Raw genomic sequence first — 23,303 nt, forward strand, 5'->3', positions numbered from 1 at the left:
TAACAAAGTTACCCGAACTCATTGGCACCATGGTGTAGTTCTCTAACCTCAGACTGAAAGGTGGGCAGTACGGTCCTTCAACTGTTTTGTGTCATGTTTTTGAACAATTCAAAAATTATAATCTCTTCTTCCTTCTGAAAGGAGAAACTAGCGGCGCCATGCTGCTAGACTAACTATCCAGAGTTTAACTACCAATTCGGCTTGCTTCAATGTGCACAGCCTGGGAATGGAAAGCTGGGTGCTATACCGGTTACGATTTGAAAACTTGCGCCCTAGTCCTCCCAAGCGCTCTCCGGAGGCCATTTCATTCTCGCTATACACGGTTTTGTGGAATGTTTTTATTCTGGCAACACTGCGATTTAGCCCTAGAACACGTCTTGTCTAAACGCTGGCGCGTCACCTGCCTTATCAAACACTGCGCTGAATGCTTCGCTTGCCTCTTTTTTCTCCTCTTCCCGTTCCCCAGTGCAGAGTAGCAGGCCAGATATTAATTTTTCAGGCCAACCTCTCTGCCTTTACCGTCAATAAACCCTCTCTCTCTCTCTCGCCGCTCTGCCTTATCAAGAACCAGCGAGACAGGCGTCGTCTGCATCAGTGCTTTCTCGATCGCTGCGCGACACGCGTCGTCTGCAGCGGCGCAAACCTTTCAAACTCACGTCATTGATACCGAAAGTGCTTTGGGGCTAGTATCATCATCAGCATTCATGTTTCTTTGTAAACGACAAAGCCGTGAACAGTGCGCGTGCCGGAGCCACGGGACCTACCAAGGGCATGCGGTAGAACTCCATGGCCATGGTGACCACGTTGAGTCCGATGACGGCGGCTATGGCCAGGTCGAAGTACTTGCTGGTTACTATGTTGTGGGTGAAGAGGCGCGGGCGTGAGTAGCCCGCGTAGTAGGGCGTCTCTCGCATGCGGCGCCTCTTCTTCTCCAGCTTGCGAGCCCTCTTTGCGGCGCGCAGGGCCCGCTCCTCCCGCTCCTGCTCTTCGCGGCAGCGGTGGAAGTTCTCCACCACCACGCCCACGAACATGTTCAGCACGAAGAAGGCCACCAGCAGGAGGAACGAAATGAAGTACAGCAGGCGCCACTCGTTGTAGTTCTCTACGGGCTGGATGCCCTCGCCGACGGCGTCCAGTCCCGAGTACATGATGTTCACCCAGCCGTCCTTCGAGGACAGCACGAACAGGGCCATCAGCGCCTGGCCCAGGTGGTCGAAGTTGTACTTGCGGTTCGTCCACATCATGCCCCTCTCGAGGCAGTCTTCTTTCGTGCGCACGCCTTTCACGTCCGGCCCTTCGCAGAAGTAAAAAGAGCCCTTGAACAGCTGCAAGGGAAAGAGCAGAAGAGAGGAATTAGCGAGTGTTGTACGCTCACACAGTGAGCACAAATGCACAGGATACACTGCACCACCTCAGCTATACGTGCTCACGCTGTGATGTTGTGGGTGATGTGAGGCATTTCACTTTAGCGTGTCCGCGTTTTTAAGGCGGAAGCCTTTAATGTCTCATCGTTGTAAGCAGCAGTTGTCGACAGAAAATGTCACGCTTTTCAATTGGTAGAAACGGTCGTGACGTCACAGTGCGCGAATTTCAAACGGGGCCGATTGTACTTTGGCTAGTAACCATGCAACCAATTGAAGGGATCGTATAGTGATGCTCCAATTAAGTGGGACTGAGCTTAGTTAACTGCTAAATTACCCAATTAGCCTAATTAGCTTTACTAGTCAGGCCATATAAATAAATAAAACCGATTAAGAAATTGGTCGAGCTCAGGAATCGAACCCCGGTCTTCAGCGTGAGAGACGAGCATGCTATCCACTCCGCCATGCCAGCCCGATGGTTTGGAATGAACAAAGGCGCGTCTAGTGAATACGGTGTCTTCACTCACTCTCATCCTCCTCCATTCCCTTCCAGCGAGGTTTAGGTGTCCACCGACAAATGAGAGACAGATACATTTCCTTTCCTCAAAAACCAATTTACTGACGAGCGAGGCGTACAACCGAATGGGCGATGGCGTTCTATGGACTCCTTGGCAGCGTTGCAAGACGCTGTCGCGTTCCACTCTTAGGGGCATCAGTGACCACACTTTAGGTCAAAAAAGTGCCCCCCCCCCCCCCCTGAATTTTGTGAGACAGTTACTGCGTTACTCCTTATGCTGTCAGGGAAGCCAGCGCTACGCAGACGGAGCACTTGCTGCTCAACACTCACGTTCACTTTGTGCTCACAAGACTTCTGAAGTGCTCCGTCTGCGTAGCGCTGGCTTCCCTGACAGCATACTGGCGTCTGTCGCTGAGAGCCTTATTAAAGAGCTCCGACAGGGACGCAAGACAGCAGGCTGCTGCAATGACGGCCCGGGGGGACGTCCGGTGCCTGTGCCCTACATGCACAACTTGTCCCATCGCCTCAAAAAGGCCGCGGGAAAGTGCGGCATCCCTGTCGTTTTGACTGCCCCACAAAAGCTGTCTAGGATGTGCCGAATGGTCAACAATGCTTACCAGGCAAAAACCTGCGCAACAAAACACGCCAGGCGGTTTGTGAACTGCACCATCGGTGTGGTGTATCTTATCCCACTGACCTGTGGTAAATGTTATATTGGCCAAACAGGCCAGTGCCTGAACGAAAGGCTACGAAAACACCGGACTACAGTCGAAGCTCTGATGGCGGGTGGCCATTTGGCCGCACATTGCCGCAAATGCAAAGTCAAAACAACAGGCGGAAATGAAGAAAAATGCGTTCCACTCTTTAGCCACACGAGAGTGCTGAGGCGGCTTCATAGGCAGGGTGATAGGGAGATATTTGAAGCATTTTGCATTGATAAGGCAGGGGACAAGTGCGTGAGCACACCCTCAGTAGCCCTCACGAGAAAAGAGTTAATCTATCTGTCGAAAAACTTGCTTGTCAATTTGGTTTAAATCTTTACTGTTTGCTTGACAACCTGCTTCGTGATAAAGAGAAGGGGGCGGGGGTACAGTCTCCTGAGCATGCGCCGAATAGAAGTGTAAAAATCTGTTATGTGTGCATTAAAACGTCAGTTGAAGTCTAGCGTGCTGTCCCGTCGGTTTCCTGTGTCGCTGTCCTTGTGTTTCCACGCTAGTTGCAATGTCGCAGTCATTAACGAATTCACACCAACTAGCCCAACTGTCTTCCATGATCATGGTGTAGATTTTGAGCCAACTCCCTCGCTACCACTTCTGGGTCTTCTTTTCTTCCTTCCATGGCGAATGTCTGCGCCTCTTCTACCCTCTTCTACGGCCTCCGCCGCCGCTCACGCGTGCGTTCTCGCAACGCCTTGCGAAAGAACCTTCTCTTGGGACGGAGACCGCCGTCCCAAGCGGTTAACCGATGGCGGGGAGGAGAAGTAGCGACGGAGCGCGGGCCGGGGCGCGCGGCCTCTTTTATGTCCGCCGCCGCCACTCGGGCGTTATCGCAACGCCTTGCGATACCGCGATAAGAACCGCTAGCAGCGGCGAAGGGTAAACAGGTGGCGAGGGGGAGAAGGGAGGGGGTGGCGAGGAGGAGGAAGGGCGCGCCGCGGCGGCGCCCAGGGGTGGCCCACGCGAAGTGGGGTGTTGAGCCTAGTGAAGCTTTTCGCTTCAAAATTTCTGTTGTATTTTGATACCGGCTCTGTCGTATTTTTCGACTGGGATCACTGGCTCAGTGGACAACCTGATGCCGTACCTGGACTCCAAGGATTCCGAAGATGATGAAGAATGTGCAGCAGATAAGGACAATGTTTCCGATGGGCCTCAGGGAGGACATGAGGGTCTGCACCACCAGCTTGAGTCCCGGTGCACGGTTGATGACCCTGTGCAGACAGAGAGCAATGACAGCGGAAACACGGTTAAGCACCGCCCCCCGCGGTCTAGCTACACCCTCCATTTGGAAGTGTTCACGTGTGGTGGCATGCTAGGCTACCTGAGGGGTCTGAGTGAGCGGAGCAGCCTGAAGACGCGAAGGATGCCAAATATGCGGGGGCTTCCGTCGGCAACGAAGGTGAGGAGGAAGTCGACGAGGGAGATGGTGACCAGCACTCCGTCCATCTTGTTCCAGCCGCTCTTGAAGTACGCCTTGTCCCCGTACCAGAGGCCCTTGGCAATCACCTGCTCGGAAAAGGGGGAAAAGGTGATGATTTGCAAGGATATGAATGGTCTCCTTATATTGCTCTTGTATTCCTGACCTGATAATTATGTCTAATCTGGCTAAATATCGCTTATAGTTTGGCTGAAAGGGGAGGCAGCAGTGAGGGCAAGAAAGCAGACAGCTTAGGAGAACTGGAAAAAAACAGCGCAGCGGAAGACGAGACAAGAAAAGGACAAACACCAGCGCTTCAACACCAGTTCTTCAAATATGCACCAACCAGACCGTATTTGCCCTCTTATGGAGCTATAAGAGTTTTGTTGATAGTGAACTTTGTTAAACATCAAGGAAGGTAACAATCGTGACAGAAAAAGGTAAATAGCTTCGAGTGATTGTAACCTTGACACTCTTTAAAAGAATGTGCAGTTCGGTGAGCAGAATAGACAGTGTCCAACTGAAAGTGTGCCTCTGAGGCTGCTGTGATGAATTTTAGGACAGGTCAAAAACGCATGGTACGACATGGCCATGTCCTTGCTAAAGAACGCTAAAGAACTCTAAACAACGGTAAAGAATTGTTAAAGAACGAACAGCAGTATCCCAAAAAACATGACGAAGAGCGCAATGGCATGCGTTGCTAGCTCTGGCGCACAGACCATGACCTGTTTCTTCGTCTGAAGAAATCATGAACCTCGTCCTTGTCTTAAGGCCTTGACAGCTCAGACAAGGAAAGACAAGGAGATAAGGTTCCACCAAGCGAAATGCCGTGAAACTACTAGAGGGCATATGATTTATTGGTCCACAGTGGAACAGAGATGATAGGCGTGGCTCACCTTGACAAGCATCTCGAAGGCAAAGACGACAGTGAAGGTGTAGTTAGCGGCTATGAGCAGCTCCCGCTCGAGACTGCGCGGGGGAATGTTGGGCCGTTCCATGGCCAGTGTGATGCAGTTGAGCGCAATGAACACTAGCACCGTGTAGTCGAACCACCGGCCGTCTGTCAGCCGGTTGCAGTACACGCGCACCCTGCGAACGATTACGATGCACAACGTGAACGGGCGGAACTTATTTCAAGCCTGAAGTAACAGAGGGACAAGAATAGAAGACTGTTTGAGCCAACAGGTAATATAGCCCTTTTTTAGCTAACCAGTACTATGGGGGCCAAATTCTCCAGGACGCGCGACAAGCGATTTTGGCTAGTAGCTGCCATGTTTGTTAGCGATCACCTGCTATCACTAGCACACGTCACAGCACACGAGTCGGACTTTCCTCTCGACAAGTGTGAGCACCAACCAGCCGCTAATCACAGAGCTATCAGCTTCGGTTATCGATTACGTGTCCTAGAGAATTTTGTCCCCTACAGTACATCTCAACTGACTCATTGAACTCAGAGCTCTTAACAGTTTCGAAACACCGTCTTCATTTTAGACTTGGTCAGCGTGACAGCGGTGCTTTGAAACTAACTTGGCTACGTCATTCCTTTCTTGGACTTCACGAGTACAGAAGCATAAGACAGCTGTGAAGCACACTTTGACAAACGCTACACAAACGAGAATTCACCCGATTAGAACCGATTTTCAGTGTCCAACTTTATCCGATTTAACGCAAGATGCCTGCAGTGCTACTCAAGACCCAATGGAAGCAAATGGCTTGCCCTTAGCGCACGCCCATATTAGGCTTTTATGTACGCCATCATTATGGTTTATCTCATTTACTCCCTTGTAGGAGGGAGGCTTTTAGGAGTTTTCTTCCACACAGGACTGGAGCACAAACGAGGCGCCATGTTTGCACGTGCTCAGTATAAGCTAGCTGTCAGAGCTTTGCCAGCAACAGAAGCAGACAGGAAGTGGCAAGGGCAGCCGGGGAACCAGCTTGGACGACTGTGCTGCTATCATGTGACCCTACGTCGCGGGTTCTTTTTGCCGTCTGCAAGCATGGCGGCGGCGTAGGTGGCAGGAGTCGTCTGCTTGTGCTTTGCGAGCTATTTGGGTTGCCTGTTATCGTAGATAAAGCGATGCAACCTTACAAGACTACCAGAAGTTCCGAATAATCATTGCAGTTTTAAAGGTCACGCACCACGCTACGGCTTACTGAAAAACAGCGCAGAATAAGCTGAAAATGAGTATGCCAGAGGCAACGTTGCATGACAGGTGTTTTTTTTTTTCATTCACATGTCTTTAAAGCTTGATTTATATGACTCGGGAACAGTGAGATCTCGCAGGCTTTATCAAGAGTTTGGTGGTCGAACTCTGTTCCGTCGCTGTTCGATTTCGATGCACCGCACTACAGTCGACTGTAACATATCGTAAAAAGCACTGAGAATCCTAAGCGGGAGCTCCTGCGAGACGCCAGAACGTACAGAGAAAGACAGGTACCATGGAAGTTCGCTGGGAGTTTCGGAGGAACAGTTTCATGCAGGTAAAGCGTTGACACTCCTGCGTGTTGTGTCGCGGCAGGCGCCCATGAAGCAGCAGAAACTGGCAGCGAGCCAGCAACAGTGATAACGATGGTAGCTGCCATTATCACGCGAATGAGCAGATGCAGACAAGACACTAGTTGGCAGTGCGGAAGGTGCAAAGTTTTTCATTAGGATTTGGGGAGTGTTGAAACCAAGAAACTCCGTTTCAGAATAGGAGTTAAAAGAAGAAAAATCCTCAGTTTTATTCCATAATTCAGCGAAGGGAGTAAAATAGTGTGTTTTCTTTTTGCATTAAGTGGCATTTTGCTATACGTTCTGAGATACTTAAACCTTTTCTTCCGTTAAAAAGGCTATGTAAAATCTCCCACGCAAAGCAACATTTGCAAAAAAAGCTCGTACCATTCTTCGTATCTGCAGGGTACTTTTAATCGCCCATAAACATTACTGTGGTATTCAGTAACTAAATTTCTAAAGAAAAGCGTATTCCGATAATAAAGCTAAAAATCAAGTGAACAAGCAACGAGTGCATGTTCTGTTTCAAAAACATCATCACACAATGCAGAAAACAGAAATCAGTCATGGCAACACGATGTTGTTGGAGGACTTACTTGCTGTCTGGCGGGAACAGAAACAGTGCGTAGTCCTGACGATTTTCGAAGCACCACCTCCACCATTGAGGCTCGAAGAACCAGCAGAGCTGCACATAAACAATGGTTAGTCGGATCCCCGCGACATCGGACACTGACCTCGAAATTACAATTCATATTCAGTGAGAGTAGAAAGTTTCAAATACGATGGTGAGTAAAAAAATCTGTGAAGCCTTGTCACAAATATAGGAATGGTGTGGTGGACCAGTATGGTAAGGTTTTTACATTGGCAGCTGTTAAGGTGATTCATTTGCATTATAGGTATATGTTGCATGCTCTAATAACGTTTGAGTGATGTTGCGGCTTTCTAATCACCAGTTTTCTAATGTTTTAACCACTTTTTATTCAATACGTCTACGTGTGATGTCACAACCCTCACGACCAATCTGGCTTTTACAAGGGCACGGTTCCCGTCCATATGAAATCGTTGTCGTTGTAAACATATGATGTCGTGACAACGCGGCATGCTTATAGGTAAGAATAAAATGACGCTAACATCATGACGGCTCGTCACATTGGCTGACCAGAATATAAATCACTGATTGGCCTGAAAACCAAGACGACACCGTCACGAGTGTCCCAATACTCACTTCTTTCGCCTCTCTCCCTCACTGTGCTGTCACGCCGGAAGCGGATGAAAAAACTCACAGACGACCAATGCAATTCATGCGGCTTATGCTTTTAACATTAGTGCTCCCCCTGATGGTGGCGGGGGGCGTTATCCAATCCAATTCCATCCTTCGACTCTCTTTGGCGACCGCATTTGCCCTCTCGCCAGCTGCTGTATCGCTGTCCCCTAATTTCCCTCTGCACTCTCCTTCCCTATCCCTCTCACTATTTCCTCTCCACATTTTGCTTCCTCTACCTCGAAACTTCACACGCCGGACACTATCCCGCGAATGGAGGTTGTAATGCTAACGCATTAAAATTAAGCGGCCGTGCGTGACGCAAGCCTACCCTAGCTACGCACGCCCTACTCTTTGCAGACTCCTCACCGCATCTCCACATTCCACACTGGCTACTGCGCTCGGCTACTCCAAAGCTCTCAACAAAAGGTACCCCTACTGAGGTTTATTAAAAGCACACACACACGTAAGCAAGGCATATACTCTCTTGGAAAATATAAGGGTAATTGATGAATGAAGCGACAAAAAGCGGCATGTTTAGCAAATTTCGCAGGTCACCAAACCATGCTGAATGGTTAGCACGGTATGAACGATGGACGGTATGGTGGCCGTGCAAATCCCGTACGCTTTATGACTATATCTCGCCGCCGCGGTTGCTCAGGGGTTATAGCACTCGGCTGCTGACAGAAAGACGCGGGTTCGATCCCTGCCTCGGCGGTCGAATTTTGATGGAGGCGAAATTCTAGAGGTCCGTGCACTGTGCGATGTCAGTGCACATTAAAGAACCCCAGGTAGTCGCAATTTCCGGAGCCCTTCACTTCGGCGTTCCTCATAGCCTGAATCACTTTGAGACGTTAAACCTCCATAAACCAAACCAAACCTTCATGGCTATAAGAGCAGCCACACAGGGCACCGACCTTGGGCACATGAACGACACGCTCGCCGTAGACAAGAGTTGCTGCAGCCGCTGCGGCGTTGTCCACTTTGACGTGTAGCACGGCGCCTGCCTCGGTGCCGATCTTCTTGCCGCTAGGCTTGACGAGGAGCGAATTGTGCCTGGTCTCGGCGTAGCAGATCCCCGAACTGCTCAGCGAGTTATGCCGGCTGGCCAGGACGCTGGCGCCGCCCCCTGGAACCACGCAGAACTTGTTTGCGTTTCGTTTTCATTATATAACGCAGGATAATATAGCAGGCATGAAAACGTTACTCATATGCTATCCGCGCCCCTTCACATATGTGCAACCAAAAAGCAATATAGACAAAGTGCAAAAGATGCATTCCTAGATGATCATAGAGCAAGAACACAGTGCTTAGACTCTAGTACTGGTTCTTTGTTATGTTTTATAACTTTATTTCTAGTGTCACTTCTTCTAATGGTACAAAAAAGATCACGAGATGCAATAATGAATATGTGTTCTCAACATGATGGCTTAACAGACACGGTGGTGCAAACCAATGCAAACCAAATATTTGGTTATTATGTATTCGCGAATAGAAATCGTCCCTCACAGAATAATAGCAATAATCATTAACAGAGTCCATATATTTTGTCTCCGGCTTCATAAAAATTCTACAAAACAGACTCTTTAGTAAAAGGCAGTAGTTCCATCACTGATCTGAACAATTTTTGTCCCTTAACAACCTGTGTAAAGAAAATTGTTGCCTTCAGGTATTTCTTCAAGCTTTCAAGGCTCTGACCTCTTCATACCTGGCTCACCTCGCTAAGCCATCTTCTACAGGAATGTCAAAAGGAATAACTTAGTTTGTGAACTTTAACTCACGTTAAAGTTTTTTTTTGTTATCTGCTCTTCTTACTGAATAACTCAGAGCCCCAGACAATGCTCACTGAGCGTAAAAAATAACAGAGCACTTATGCTTTCATCTTTAAAAATACACTGATAACTAGTTAAACAAGTTTGCTTGATATTACTCCTTAAGAGCAGCGCCTTAATTGCAGAAAAGTGTGGTCATACTCTAAATTCTTCATTGGAAAGGAACCGAAGAGAGGTCGACATTCAGAACCCTCTAGCTGATAAGCATAGCGTGTTTCTTATCATGTCTTATTTGTAGGGAACATTTAAAGAACAATCTAGTTCCAGACATTTGTAGAAAAAGACAGCCCTTATGGCATCAACGCGACTGGTTAGGCTTTTGTCACAGACACACAGGTGAAGAAAGTACCGACGAAGTCTTCTAAAGTATTCATCTGCTCCTGCCATTAATATCTGAGTAACACACTTGTTTAAATATCCGTTATAACGTCTATAATAAGAAAGAAAGTGTCGAGAACATTCTTCTGAACGACTGGCGTTGTTCTCGGCGTATGAGCTCTTATTTGTCCTCACTGCTTGCATGCTATGAATGTTGCATTTGACACCCTTAGCAGTACCGTGTTACCGTTACCGTTCCCGGAGTACGGGGAGCCCGCCCACAACCAGTCCGCACGCGCTGATTGGTCCCGATGCGGCAGGTGCGCACGCAGCTGACGGGTAGGTGGCGCCATCTGGCGCCGTCATTGCATAAGCGCACTGACTGCGCGCGGGCGCGCAGCTCCACTCACTCACCTCCGTGTTGACTCTGGAGCGAGTTCTGCCGACTCAGCGGCACGTACGTCGGCCGTGCACCAGAATCACCAGCGATGAGGGTGGGCGACTGAGCCAGGTAGGCTGCGGCCTCTGCTCTCTCGTCAGCAGTGTCGTGGTTCCGCGGCGATGAGGCCGTGCAACCAGCAGCAGCCATGTTGTTCTGTTTGGTGAGGACGTTTGGGCGCTTCGCGAGGCTGGCCCGGTGGCCACTGTTGTTGCCGTGGTGGTTGTTGTTGCTGTTTAAGGAGGCACCGTTCGTGTTGTTCAGCCCGGGAAGCACACCGCCGTTGCAGTGACTGTGGTCAGAGGCCGATGCACTACCGCCACCGCTGCGCATATGGGCATGGCACTAAGCCTTTTTTCTACATTACAAAAGGTGGTGCGTGGCACCTTCTGGTTGATGATTAAAATCTAAAAATGCATAATTAATAATCAGACACCGCTGGCTACTAAAAAGCGTACAGACGGACTACGCCAAGCCTAAATTTAGTAAATTGATCCATAAGAACAAAAAACCTCTAACTTCAATCCAGATCCGTGTCGCTATAGTCGGATACAACTACAAAGAACGAAGCGCCTCAGCTCCCCGCTGTAACATCGGAATCTTTCGCTGTGGTGCGCACGGTGGACGTCATACCTACTTGTCTACATACTAGAAAGAATTTTTGTTTACGAAGTAGTCTTTCATACATAAAAAAAAACTTGTTGCAGGTGCCAGATGCTCGTATGTGTCTAAACCTGGCAGTGGTATGAGGTACGAGAAGTTTAGCGTCCCTTAGCTGCACATTGAGATAGGAACGCCGTAGTAGAAGATGTCGGATTGATTTCGACCACTGGGTTTTTTTTAAGTGTTTTGACGTCAAAGTAGTCCCATGGGGGAATATTTAACAAGATGCACACTTTCACGTGACAGGATCTTTGTTACAGTTTGAAGCAACGTTCCAGACGTTACAGTGCTATTCAGGTGACTGGCTCCATTGAAAGGCTAATTTGATTGCCTTCTCTATGTAATAAATAAAAAGCGTTCTGCGTCCGCTAATTAAACTAGTGTGAAATCAGTTTCATAGGTCACTTCAGGCTCCCAGTCACGACGCTAAGAAAGGAGGAATCCACGTGCTCAATTTTTCAGCTAACACTGATAGAGACCATTGCATTGATCCTTTTCAATGTTGTTTAGGCAAAGCTGACCGCTCGCCATAAAGGAAAAAAGAAAATTCGAGAGGATCCTTAAGCTCCACCTTAAGGGTATGACGCAATAGCGTAGTGAGTTAGGCTTTCCAACGGAGCAATTTGACACCTTTGAACGCATTTTTCATTATTTTCAATTGTTTAATTTAATTAACTGATCAATTACGCACTCTAAACTTTCTTAATTAGCATCATCAAGCATTGTCTTTTCACTCTGAGCATCTTGGCACCTTTTGAACCCCCTTTGTTCAATTTTTCATTTCTTCATTGATCAATTAATCAGTTACAGTGACTTCATTAACTCGTCATCGCCTATCACACACCAATCAATCATCAATCACTAGAACCACAAATGATCATGATACGATTTTTTTTACGCAGCCCCCGATTATTTCCGACACGCGGTGCCGACTACTGTTACACCGACGGCTTTTCGACCGAACGAGCTGCATACGCTATCGCGTAATATATATGCACCATCAGTCAGCAACGAATAAACGAAATCAGCGTTCCAACTCACTTCTGACTGACGATCACATTGTTGAGCGGTGGCGAGGCCGCCAGCAGACACGACGTGTCCTGGGATCCGGGCAGCTCGACCTCCAGCAGCGAGTCTGTGTCGGAGTCGGCCGACGACCGACGCCGGCCACCGTTCGCAGCCCCGCTTCCCTGGCGGTGGAGTTTGATTAGGGGACTGCCGGGAGGCGACGGCGGAGGGGAACCCTACAGGAGGAGGGGGCGAGGAGTAGGGACGCGTGCGCACAACGCCAGTGGCGCCGCTCAGTTGTCTGCACTCTTCCAACGTGGAGCTTGTCAGGCGTCGAGCCCCATCTGTCGCCCGCTCGAACTCTCCCGCGCGCACGTGATGAGAAGGCTTTGTTGATGGGTGGATGAAGGATGATAAGATTCCAAGCTCTAATTCTATGATCTTGTTAATGCGAATGAGCTTAAGCAGGACTACAGCAGAAAAGGTGTCAAGGCATCAACCTGACCACCAAGTCATATTTGTTGCCTGAGCTGTCTAGAAAAGCATGATATTCAACAACTTGTAAACCTTACAGAAATGGTATTCAGCCTACTCATAGGTAACGTGTGTCACCTTTCATCAATTTTGTTGGAGCTATCTTTATAACCTGCGCCTAACCAATGTGGAAAAATGTCATTGAAAAAATAAAACAAAAGATAGAAGGGGTGTCTGACACTACGTTAACCCAGTAAAAAAAAAAGACATTACGTGGTTGCCCTGCGAAAGTTTGGTGGCGTTTTTTTGATAGAGAGGCGGTGACAATGATAACTCGGCTTTACATTATTTTATTTTGCAGCATCAGATCTTTGCCCAGTTTGAATATGAAGAAAATTGCGACTGTTGTTTGTTGCACAAATTTTTAGGTGGTTAGAGATTACTATAGAAGAGTATACAAATACCGGATTTTAAGCAGGTTTTTCAATGAACACTTGAAAGAAAGAATGCACACAGCGAAAGCTATGTTATACTCGATATTGTGCCAATCTTTTAGTTGAACAATATGGTTAAAAAGGAAAAGGACCTCATCTTGCCGATCTGACTGGTCTGTAATGTACACCACTAAAGGTCAGAGTATGTTCGAAGAGTTAACACGCACTTGCTGACTAAAAACGCTTCTAACACTTATGGCGCTAAGCAAATGTCACATCAGTTAAGTGTTCGAAGCCTCCTGATTTATTAACGGTACTGCGACTTAAGATAAAGGAATTCTGCAACACTTCTGTTCCGTAATGATCACGCCGAAGTTTCAAGACGCAACACCTCTACAAAATTTCTTAGCTTTGCTTGCACAATTCTATCACAAACTAGCACAGTCGCCTACATCTGTATCAGCTTTATTATGACGATGATAAACAAGTAGCATTTAAAATTCACAAACATGCCCATAAGTGCTTATGTCCGGGCGCTGTAAGCTGAAACTGTATTCCGAGTTTGATCGTTTTCAGCCACTACCGATTGGTCGAAACGCCGGAAGCGAATGTCAGTTCACTTGAGACTGTGAGCCACGGTAGGATGCCACAGCGTTCCAGTTGCCGCAGTGAAGCGCACAGGGGCACCATTGCTCTTTGTTAATAAACGAAACACGACAAAAGAAAAATTGAGCCAGATTTTTAGTTGCGCATCAAATGTAACAGTAAAGAGGTAATAAAAAGCCGCTTATTCACCCAGTGGACTTCAATAAATACAAACAATATTTTGATACTCTTCCGTGCATCATAAATTTGCCAGAGGTACACTTAAGAAAATTACGGGTCATGCTCTGCAAGAGCAAGGTTTGAACGCGCTTGCAAGCAGCTCACTGCACTAACGACTGCTTGGCTATTTTTCAAACCACTGCAAACACATTTTATTGGCCATTGCAAACACTTTTTTTTTTACTTTTAGCTACAGCTGAACGACTGCCACTGCCGCCACCACTGCCTTGTTCACACCGCATCACTCTTCTTTTATTGCTTTATCCACATAGTGCTCACCCACGCCCCCTAGGATGACGTCGTGGAAAGTTGCGCCGCCATTGCTGCTGCTGCTGTTGCTAACTACTACATGCTAACGGACTTCACGAGGAGAGTCACATGTCCAAACCAATTTGTGGCCAAGGTTATGTTAAGGCCACATTTTGGGTGGTCCAGGCGAAGTTTAGGTTTGACCATCCAAATCTGACCACCTGTACCATCACTTTCTATCACCTTCATATCACGTGATATCGCCTTTCACTCAATTGCACAGACCATGCTTAGCTTTATCCATAAAGTGACGCGGTACTGGTCATGGCTATGAAGATCTGTGCTCGCTTCCAGTTGGGAGGACTGGGAGGTCGTGCTCTCGTCTCCGGACCCGCCATCGCAGCTTGCTGCGGTGCTTCGGGGTGCCGACGTCATGGACAAACACCACATGAACGTTACGACGTAGAGTGGGACCGTGCGGTGGTCCAGGGACCCAAGGGGGTCTAACACACTTGCCATAATAAAGTTTTTTTCTCTCTCTCTCTCTCCCACGAGAAATTTGAGTTCAAATCCTACCCGTCAAGTTTTTAAGACCGTTCGCTCTTTGTGCTTACGTTTGTCAAGAATGCGTCTGTCTGCAATGATGGTCAAATTTACCAAACCAGTAACCACGTGTTCACACTATGTCACATAGCAATGGTGGGCGCGTAGCGCCTCAATTGATACCTTTCGATCCGTTATATATTTATCAGTATCGCGGCCATCGAAGTGAGACCGCCTCCCCGGGACCACCATTTGCATAAAATTTGGGGGCCACCCGTTTTACGCAGAATGTATAAAGTGGTGTCGAATTACTTTACATGTTCCTGAGGATAAAATTATTAATTGAGATGAGGACTAAAGGACGTGTGGGGTTCGCGACGACGACCTTTCCGTCCCCAAACAGTGCATTCCGAGGACGTTCAGACGGCCATTACGGCCGAACCGTTTGTCGCAGGGGGCTCCTGATGGTGGCAAACGATTTGTCGTATTGTGACGCACACGTTTATAAAATTTATTAACTGATGTAACGAACAAATATACCGGATATAGCAAAGGTGGCTGTAAATAGCAATAGTAGTGCAAACTTCATGGGCTAGATGGCACTGCTTGCATCTTAGACGGGATCTTTCCGTAAAGAAAACATCCACGGATGTTTGGATTTGGTCTTCTCCACGTTTGCTGAGCACGCCGATGTAAACACTTGAAGCTCCCGTAGCTAACGCTGTTAAATCGAACATTGAGGCAGTGTTGGCAAAATTTTTTTTTTCTGTTTGTTTGACAAGAAGGACCACACAGAGATCATTGTGATCGCTCACCGCGGGCTGTAATGCTAACGCATTATAATTAATGTGCGCAGCTACGTACGGCTTGCTGCGACAGATGGCGAGCACTGCAGCCGCCGATCACCGGTGGTAAACAACGGGCAGCTTTCTTGTTCATACAATACAAAATTTGACATTTAGCTCGAGAGGAAAAGGAGACGATAAGATTTGTATTCAGTCGCTGCACAATGCACGCTTGCTGCCGTGATGAAACAGCAAGTCGCCGTGACGACTTGCCGTCTGCAACATCGTTGAACGTAAGTTATTGCTACTATGGGAGCTCTATGCAGATGTAATTTATATTTTGAATTCTTTTTATGCAGACACTGCAAGGACCACGTGATTACGCTGTTGAGTATTTTTTTTCTGCAAGAAATAAATGAAAGGGATAGGCTAAAATCTTCTTGCTGTGTTTCTATTCATGTAACCGTGGAAAATGTTGGGGGCAGATGGAGTTTTCAGCGGTTCCCCATGAACCATTTCTGCATTAAACAAGTGTTTTTATTTAGGCCTAGGAGCTGCCCGAAATATAAACTGGCGAAGTTTATCGTCAACCCAATTAGTTACAAGAAACGAAAGCCTTGTGCCCAACTTATAGCGAGTTCACATGCTGAAAAACACAGTTACACCGACGAGTTCACTTCAAAACGACAGGCTCCACTTCAGAGCGCGCCGCCATGTTGGCTGTTTTTCTCATTAGGGTCCTTGAGCATCTTTTATGGGAGCGTGTGCTATGTGTGTGACGTCACAGTGGGGGTTTCTTAGACACTTTTCGCTGCATCCAGGCCGCCACACCCTCTTCCGGCGTTTCGACCAATCGGGTGTCGGCGAAAACGAAAGTTTAGAAAACGACGAAACTCGGAATACGGGCCCACTTATGTGCGAGCATTAGTAAGCTCTTTGCTCTTTGTAATCGCACTATCTCGCTCTGGAAACACCAAGATGCTGTAAACGACTTTAAAAAGACAGTCGCGAAGATTCTTCCAAGACCACTTATGCCACAGGCAGACGTTGCCAAATCTTGTTCTTGACGCTAGAGTCCGCCGGTTAGTGTAAAAAAGCAAACAAAAAAAAAGATTCAAGAGCTGGAGCAAAAAGCAAAGCGAAAAGATGGGCACAGCCATGCACATGACAGAGCGTGAACTGCCTGCCTGATACACTCACGGCTTCACAGAGCTCCAAGCGTCTTTGTGATAGGAGCACAAAGACGGCTCCAAGCACATCACATCAAAAAAGAGAGAGAAAAGACGACATTTGAAAATGCACACAGCCAAAAGACAAGCAGAAAAATGAGCGCAGACCAAATGCAAAATTTGCTGCGAACATACATTGCTGGAGAGTGTAAGCGTTGGGTGTTGCACTCAGTGAATCATTGGTGAGGTATGAGTGGATCATGATTGAAGCATGAGTGAAGCATGTGAGAAGCACTTGGAGTGCTGTGAGGATGATTACTTTGTGCAGTTGCTGTGCTGATCTCATTGGTCTAGTTTGGTTAAAAACTTCGACTCGATTATAAAGTGGTGAACATCTACGGGCCCTGCTTATGTAGCAAAGAAATAAAGCATACACTGCTATACTTTTATTTCTTGCCAAAACGTAGAGTCGCTGTAGTCGGATACAACTCAAGAGGGCAGCGGCTTTTCCCCGTCAAAGGACCCCCTTTCAGCCAGTGGTGTCAGTTGATTCTCATGACCCTGCTAGTGTGACAAAGCAGGGAGTGGTAGATGAAAGGGGATAATCCTTTCCCTCTATGTTAAAGTGGAAAGACGGGCTAGTTGGCCTTGGAACGTAGAATGCATTTTTTTCAGTGCAACAAACACAGGACGAAGGAGAGCACGCAGGACGACCGCTGACTTCAACTGATGGTTTATTGGGGTGAGCTGGGGTATCAGAACCTTGTTGGTGTATATTTTGTTTGTGCCAATAAACCATCAGTTGACGTGAGCGTTCGTACTTCATGTTCTCCTTCTCCGTCCTGTGTTGCGCTGAAAAAATACATTCTACGTTCCTTCTATGGTCAGGGATGGTCCCTCTCTCTGCAGTGTTACGCTAGCAGGCCTGGTCATGAGAGTCGGCCGACGCCATTGGGAGTCCTTTGACGGGGAAAATCCGCTGCGTTCTTAAGTTCCATCCGACTATGGGCTGTTTATGTTATCCTGATCTCTACAAGCATCGTAACTAAAGCCCGTCAGCTTTGTACATGGAAAAGACCGATGTGAAGCAAAACGAGCTCGACCAGAGTAGTAAAATGATAATGAGATGGGGAAAGAAGTAGATCGTTGAGCTTACTGAAGATACGCTTGATGCCCGTTTCATCAGAGCTAGCTATGGTTTTGGAAAGCATGATTTTCAACACGACTGATGTTTGAGAGGGACGACTTTGCAACTAGGGAAGATGAAAACATTAAGGGGAGTTCTAGTGAGGGAGTCGTTTTTTTTTTTATCGCTTGCACTTGTGGTAAGCATTTGTTGGTGCTCACATTAGTCTTAACTCCGTGCCTCAGTGGCGCCACTAGCGTTGTGCTTGTGTCGCAAACAAAAGGAAGAGCTCGACACAAAGAAAAGAAGGCAAAGGTGGAAAAAATACACAAGGCACACATGCAAGGCATACACAGAATTCAAAGTTGCGCCGCAAGACACAGCCATGGCTGATAGGGTGCACTGCTGGAGTAACCACGTTGGTCGCGAAAGTTTGAGGTTTGTTGCCCCTACGACCTTTAGAAGCAGGGCAATAATGGCTTAATCCTTTAGAGGGCCTTGAAAGACTATCGGTACGTGGACTTACACGAGGACCGCACTTGTGTTTCCGTATTTGGACTGAAAGTCACGTGACCGAAGGCACTGCTTCACAGACTACAGACTAGGTACAGACTAGCTGCTGACTGTATTTCAGTGCCACTCAGTAACATGATGCTTGTCCTGGAAGCGAAAACAGTGAATCGGTCCGTCGTGGAGGTCAGCCATAAAGTAAGATGCAAACGACCGGGCCTATTAGCCTACCGCGAAAAATTCAGGGGGCACTTTGGCTCTCTAAAGTGCTGCAAGGCGAAAGCCTTTCCTGGCGCACTATTTGGCATTGACTGCGAGACTGTTTGTGCTGTACTAGTGCTTTATTTGACTACACACTTTGACTACACATTACAACTACACACTTTGACTGCCGACTTTGACTGCTTCTTTAGCCCGACTCTCTCTTTGCTTCGATGAGTTCGATTGTATCCACGGCTCTGTTCGCAGTAATGAGGTATGCAATGTGGTCACTCACGGACGCCTTGCGCCTCCTGTCGGAAGGGACGACAACTATTTTATTAGTTGTCGTCTGCTGCAAAAGGGGGCGTCAGGCATCCGTGGGTGACCTCATTATTGCGAATCCGCGCACTCTGACGTCATAACCATTTCGACCAACCGAAAAGCGTGACACCTTTGCTGACAACCTTCTGTCGACAACGATGAGGCATTAAAGGCTTTCGCCTTAATATGACAACGTCACGTGGTTACTGCAGTAGTGCGGCAGCCCCTGGTATCATGAGAGCTGTGCAGTCATGGCGGAACCACTCACACCCATGCAAAGCGTCTGCACAGGTCGAGACCAAGAGCTGCGACTCAGAGCTGATCACTGCTTAAAGACATGAGCAAAACAAGACTTACATTTCACAAAGCCGCTCAATAACATGCAGCAGCAGAAATGGACATACGAAAAAGAAACCAAAGGCACGCAGCCAAGAAGATAAAGGAAGACCTTCACCAGCAGGCAATGCAGCTCCAGTCAGGTGAACTCGTAATAATGGCATAGTACTGTAATGTTCCTTTAATGTTTCTTCGTTTTCTAAACAGTTTTCTAAACTCTCTCGAAAGCTAAGTTTAGGTTTTGTTAAGAAGCCGATTTACTAAGTATGCGTGCAAAGTATGTACATATCTTGCAGCTTACCCTAGAAAATTTCTTAAACACTTGTAATTGCATCAAATTGCATGTCCTTATGCATATGCAACGGAGTAGAACCATGCCTATGCAGCCTTGATGGGGTGGACTTAATTGTTCGGTACAGGCTTTCACAAATATGTTGCTGAATGCGTCATTTAAAAAAGATCTAAGCAGCTGAAGTTTCAAAACAGCTAAGCGCACCGTCCCTGCAAATTAAAAACATATGACAGAACGTTTCACGAACTAATGAGAGTGCTGTACCGAAGCAACGCTGTTCACTATTCTGATCACACAGCTCTGTATAGTCTCATTTTCCTGACCGGTTCATTTCGGCTGCCGTTGGAAAAGCTAATGGAAGTATATATAGAGTTGCAAGCACACCAGTCACCATCCCAGCTCTTCGTCCTGAGTTAAATATTACTTCAGCTGCATTTTATCGTATGAGATATAATCTGTTATACTTTGCTTCACCAATGCAATGAAGTTGCAGTTCAATAATGGCTTTTCTTGTGAAAAAAATTGCAGGACTTAAGTCTGCTTAAGAGCGGAAATTCGAGAGCCTTTCTCCGTCCCTATTTTTCTCCCTCCATTTTTTTATATTTTTGTCTTATTTTATTTTGTTTTTCATTGTTTCTAATTTTTTATTTTTTTGCAGATCACTGTGGCAACCGCATAGGAGCAATGTGAAAGCAAAACGTACATGTACACTAACTAAATCGACGCCATGGCTATTCTGACGTCCAAGCGACGTCCACGTGACGTCCAAGACTGCCACACTGTCAGGCTAACTGCGCATGCGCCTAGCCGTGGCTTACCCTTCGTGCCAGGGGCGGGGCTGGACTGACACAACTGCGCCTTCTGCGGCGCCCGTTGCTAGGACTTGGCACGTCGTTGCGAACAAAGGCGCTGGCCTGTCGCGGCAGAGGCAACAGAGCCGCTCCACCGCCCCCCGCGACGGCCGCCCTGCTAGACGAGCTGCGGTTGCTCGGGGAGCGGGAAAGTCGCGGCGTCGGAGCCGGGGAGGGCTGGCGAGAAAGAGGCAAGGGCTGTGTGAAGTTCGGGGCTTGAAACTGCTTCAGGCAGCACGAGTGACACTATACGAACGAAGACCAGAGCTAAATGTGCCATTAGATACCTTTAGCACACCGTGTACCATGTTACCGTTAGCGTTACCACCAGAGTATACCCAGATCCCGCCCACCGCCAGTGAGCACGCGCTGATTGGTTCCGATGAGGAAGGAGTACGTGCAGCAGCTGGGTAACTGGCGCCATCTGGCGCCGCCGATGTGACCTGCGCATGCGCGCTGGCGGTGGGCGGGAACTCGGTACTCCTGAAGCGCTAACGGTAACACTGTACACGGTATGCTAAAGGTGTCTATTATCAGCTTTAGAGTTTGAACAGCTTTACAGTTTGTCTCCAGGTGTTCTACAGACAACCTCGGCTATTATGACCTCCTGCGAAAACAAATTCTACACCTCGTTTTCACGCCGTAACGCGGTATTCTTGAAAGAACAACTAAACACGTGATCTTCCCTAAATAAGACGTTTATGTTTTTCCGCTTACGGAAGATGCTCACAAATAAAAAAAAACGTCGAGCAATATATTCACGCAGGCATATATTGCGAAACTTAGTGGATGCGCATATAACTTTGTAATAACGGAGTAATTATTAATTTAGATATCTATCTACTCCACCTTGGGGAATTCCCCTAAACATTTGACCAACTAACATTGTTTTTATATACGCGCGGTGTATTGTTCTTTCTTATTTTTTGGTGACATTTTGCTGTTATAAAACAGTGTGGATATATTTCTCGCACTTGTTGTTTTATCTGCCGTATAGGCAAAATAAAAGGCCATCCAAACACAAGTGTGCAGTCCAAAATATGCATCAAGAGGTACTACAAGCACAGGCGTCATGTTTGGATACTGCAGTAGACCCCATGTGTGCTGCTGAGCACTGAAAAAACTGCGGTACGCACAATTTTCCAGCGAATCTCTGAGCGAGTTAGTCTATGGGTTGGGTATGTTTTGGTACAGGAAATCTGTGCACAACAATGACATCCTGGGGTGCAGTGTCAGACCTGAAGCTACTCGGCCAACTCTATAGAAACCTGCATTAACGACGCGTACCGTGACTCGTCCGGACGTTTCGGATGAGTGAGACGACGATGATGGCAAAACGTGCAACGCTGTGAGTGGGGACAGTCGGTTGCCGAATTCTCGTGTGGGCAGCTCCAGGGTTGCACTCGGGGATCCCTGGAAGGAAGCAACGCTTCATCAAATTTTTTTTTCACCCACTCCGCAGTCTAAGCAGATTTGCCGTTCTGCTGCGGAGCTCGAGGCTACAGCAATGATTTCCCGGAATCCAAGGACGTTAAGACTGTGCGATGTAACGAGGTCATAAAGGCAAAGAAACAAATATGACACCATGGCGCAAACATAAAACTGGTGAACCCTGCTTGAATTGCCTGCAGAAAACAAACAAAACGTTTTACCAATTCAGTTTTGTTTTAGGTCTCAGCGAGCACATTGCAGTGGATACCCCCCCCCCCCCCCTTATATCCGGGGTGTAGCTTTGGCTTGTAAAGATATATGTATTGAAGGAACATTTTTTCAAGACTGCGCAGCTGTGCAAGCGGTGTGACATTTTAGAAGTTAGTCTTTCGTGTCTTTGTTTGCGATGCTTGTTGTTGTTTTTGTTGTAATTCTTTTGTTCGCCATGTTTTGTTTCTTTCTGCTGTTGTATAATTGTGCCTTAACACCGTATAATTGTCTATTGTACCCGTATTTACGGTATTGCCTCATGTTATAAGCCACTGAATGCCGCCAAATGTTAAGGTCGGGTGCCCGTGCTTAGTCAAGCTGTGGGAAGACAGATTTTACTACAGGCTCTTTGCCATCATGTGGTAGTGAAATAAACATTATTACTTTAGTTTAGTTTACGGGAGTTTAACGTCCCAATGCGACTCAGGCTATGAGGGACGCCGTAGTGAAGGGCTCCGGAAATTTCGACCACCTGGGGTTTCTTAACGTGCACTGACATCTCATAGTACACTGCTGTTATCATTATTATTAATATTATTGTAAGATAGAAGAGGAAGGATGAATAATGGATAATGGATGTATAAACGTTTGAAACTTGGCAGTACAGGCAATCGTACACGCTCTTCACCAGGACACTTAAATGATACAGCTGGAACAATGACGCTGAAAGTCTCTTAACCAGCTGTCTGGTTCTGAAACTCTGGTGTTGTTTCCCATCACATTCATTATAAGTATAGCTGTGAACTCGGCAATAGCCATGTGTAGTGATAATCAGTTTCACGCTCAGACAATTAGGAAATCATTAGAATGTTTAGACTGCCCGGGAAACAATTTTGACAGCACAGAAACTACAAGTGCAAGCAACAGTTTGCATCGTCGGTCACAATATAGCTAGTTTTTGTGTGCGCTAGTGATGACTGAAAATAACTGGCTGTGTTACTTCTTAAAGGCCGGTCTTGGTATATTGACCTGATCTGACGTTTAGATACAATAGTTTAAAAACTGCGTAATTAAGCTTGTAAACAAACACATGGATATCTGTCACTGATGAAGTGTGTTCACAGCGAATACTTTAATGCTACTGCTGTCAGACGTTACCTTATGTTGAATGCTACTGCACAGTCTCGATGGGACTAGATATACTAGCTATAAATGGTAAACAGGTGGACATAAGAAAACGTTTCTGTACGAGGGACGGCGTACCTGAGGAGTTGCTGCTGTTCTTGTGATGATGGGTGGTACATAGGGTAAAGGTGTTGGCTCGTCCATCCCTTCTGTTCTGCAACCGCACGCTGCTGGTTGGGACAACATCCGCGTCTCTGAAATGCGCAGTCTATCAGTATGTCATCCCTGCCTTACCTCACATTTCGGCTTCTGACATCATCATTAATTAAATTCTACGCGCTAATGGTTTGTTCTTCTCTGCTCTTTTTCTTGTAATTAGAGGTCTCAAGCTCATG

At 47.1% G+C, this 23,303-nt stretch overlaps 1 protein-coding gene across 6 annotated transcripts in view; it reads right to left on the reverse strand.

Annotated features, from left to right (window-relative positions):
* The window catches only part of LOC149347986 (voltage-dependent T-type calcium channel subunit alpha-1G-like), a 362,795-nt gene that overhangs the window by 20,887 nt on the left and 318,605 nt on the right, over positions 1–23,303 (reverse strand). For 4 of the 6 annotated variants that reach the window (XM_089587828.1, XM_089587830.1, XM_089587826.1 and 1 more), the window contains 11 exons: positions 23,047–23,162; positions 21,430–21,555; positions 20,110–20,319; positions 12,060–12,262; positions 10,331–10,680; positions 8,684–8,895; positions 7,102–7,190; positions 4,908–5,100; positions 3,916–4,100; positions 3,679–3,805; positions 765–1,325 (listed from right to left, as the gene is read on the reverse strand). In XM_089587828.1, the coding sequence (XP_089443954.1) occupies positions 765–1,325; positions 3,679–3,805; positions 3,916–4,100; positions 4,908–5,100; positions 7,102–7,190; positions 8,684–8,895; positions 10,331–10,680; positions 12,060–12,262; positions 20,110–20,319; positions 21,430–21,555; positions 23,047–23,162 (2,372 nt within the window). The remainder of the gene's footprint in view (positions 1–764; positions 1,326–3,678; positions 3,806–3,915; positions 4,101–4,907; positions 5,101–7,101; positions 7,191–8,683; positions 8,896–10,330; positions 10,681–12,059; positions 12,263–20,109; positions 20,320–21,429; positions 21,556–23,046; positions 23,163–23,303) is intronic. The other 2 variants (XM_089587829.1, XM_089587831.1) reach the window with 2 other exon arrangements.

The sequence above is a fragment of the Amblyomma mixtum genome, chromosome 4 (genome assembly GCF_055824585.1).
Source record: "Amblyomma mixtum isolate Tamu chromosome 4, ASM5582458v1, whole genome shotgun sequence".
Lineage (NCBI taxonomy): Eukaryota > Metazoa > Arthropoda > Arachnida > Ixodida > Ixodidae > Amblyomma > Amblyomma mixtum.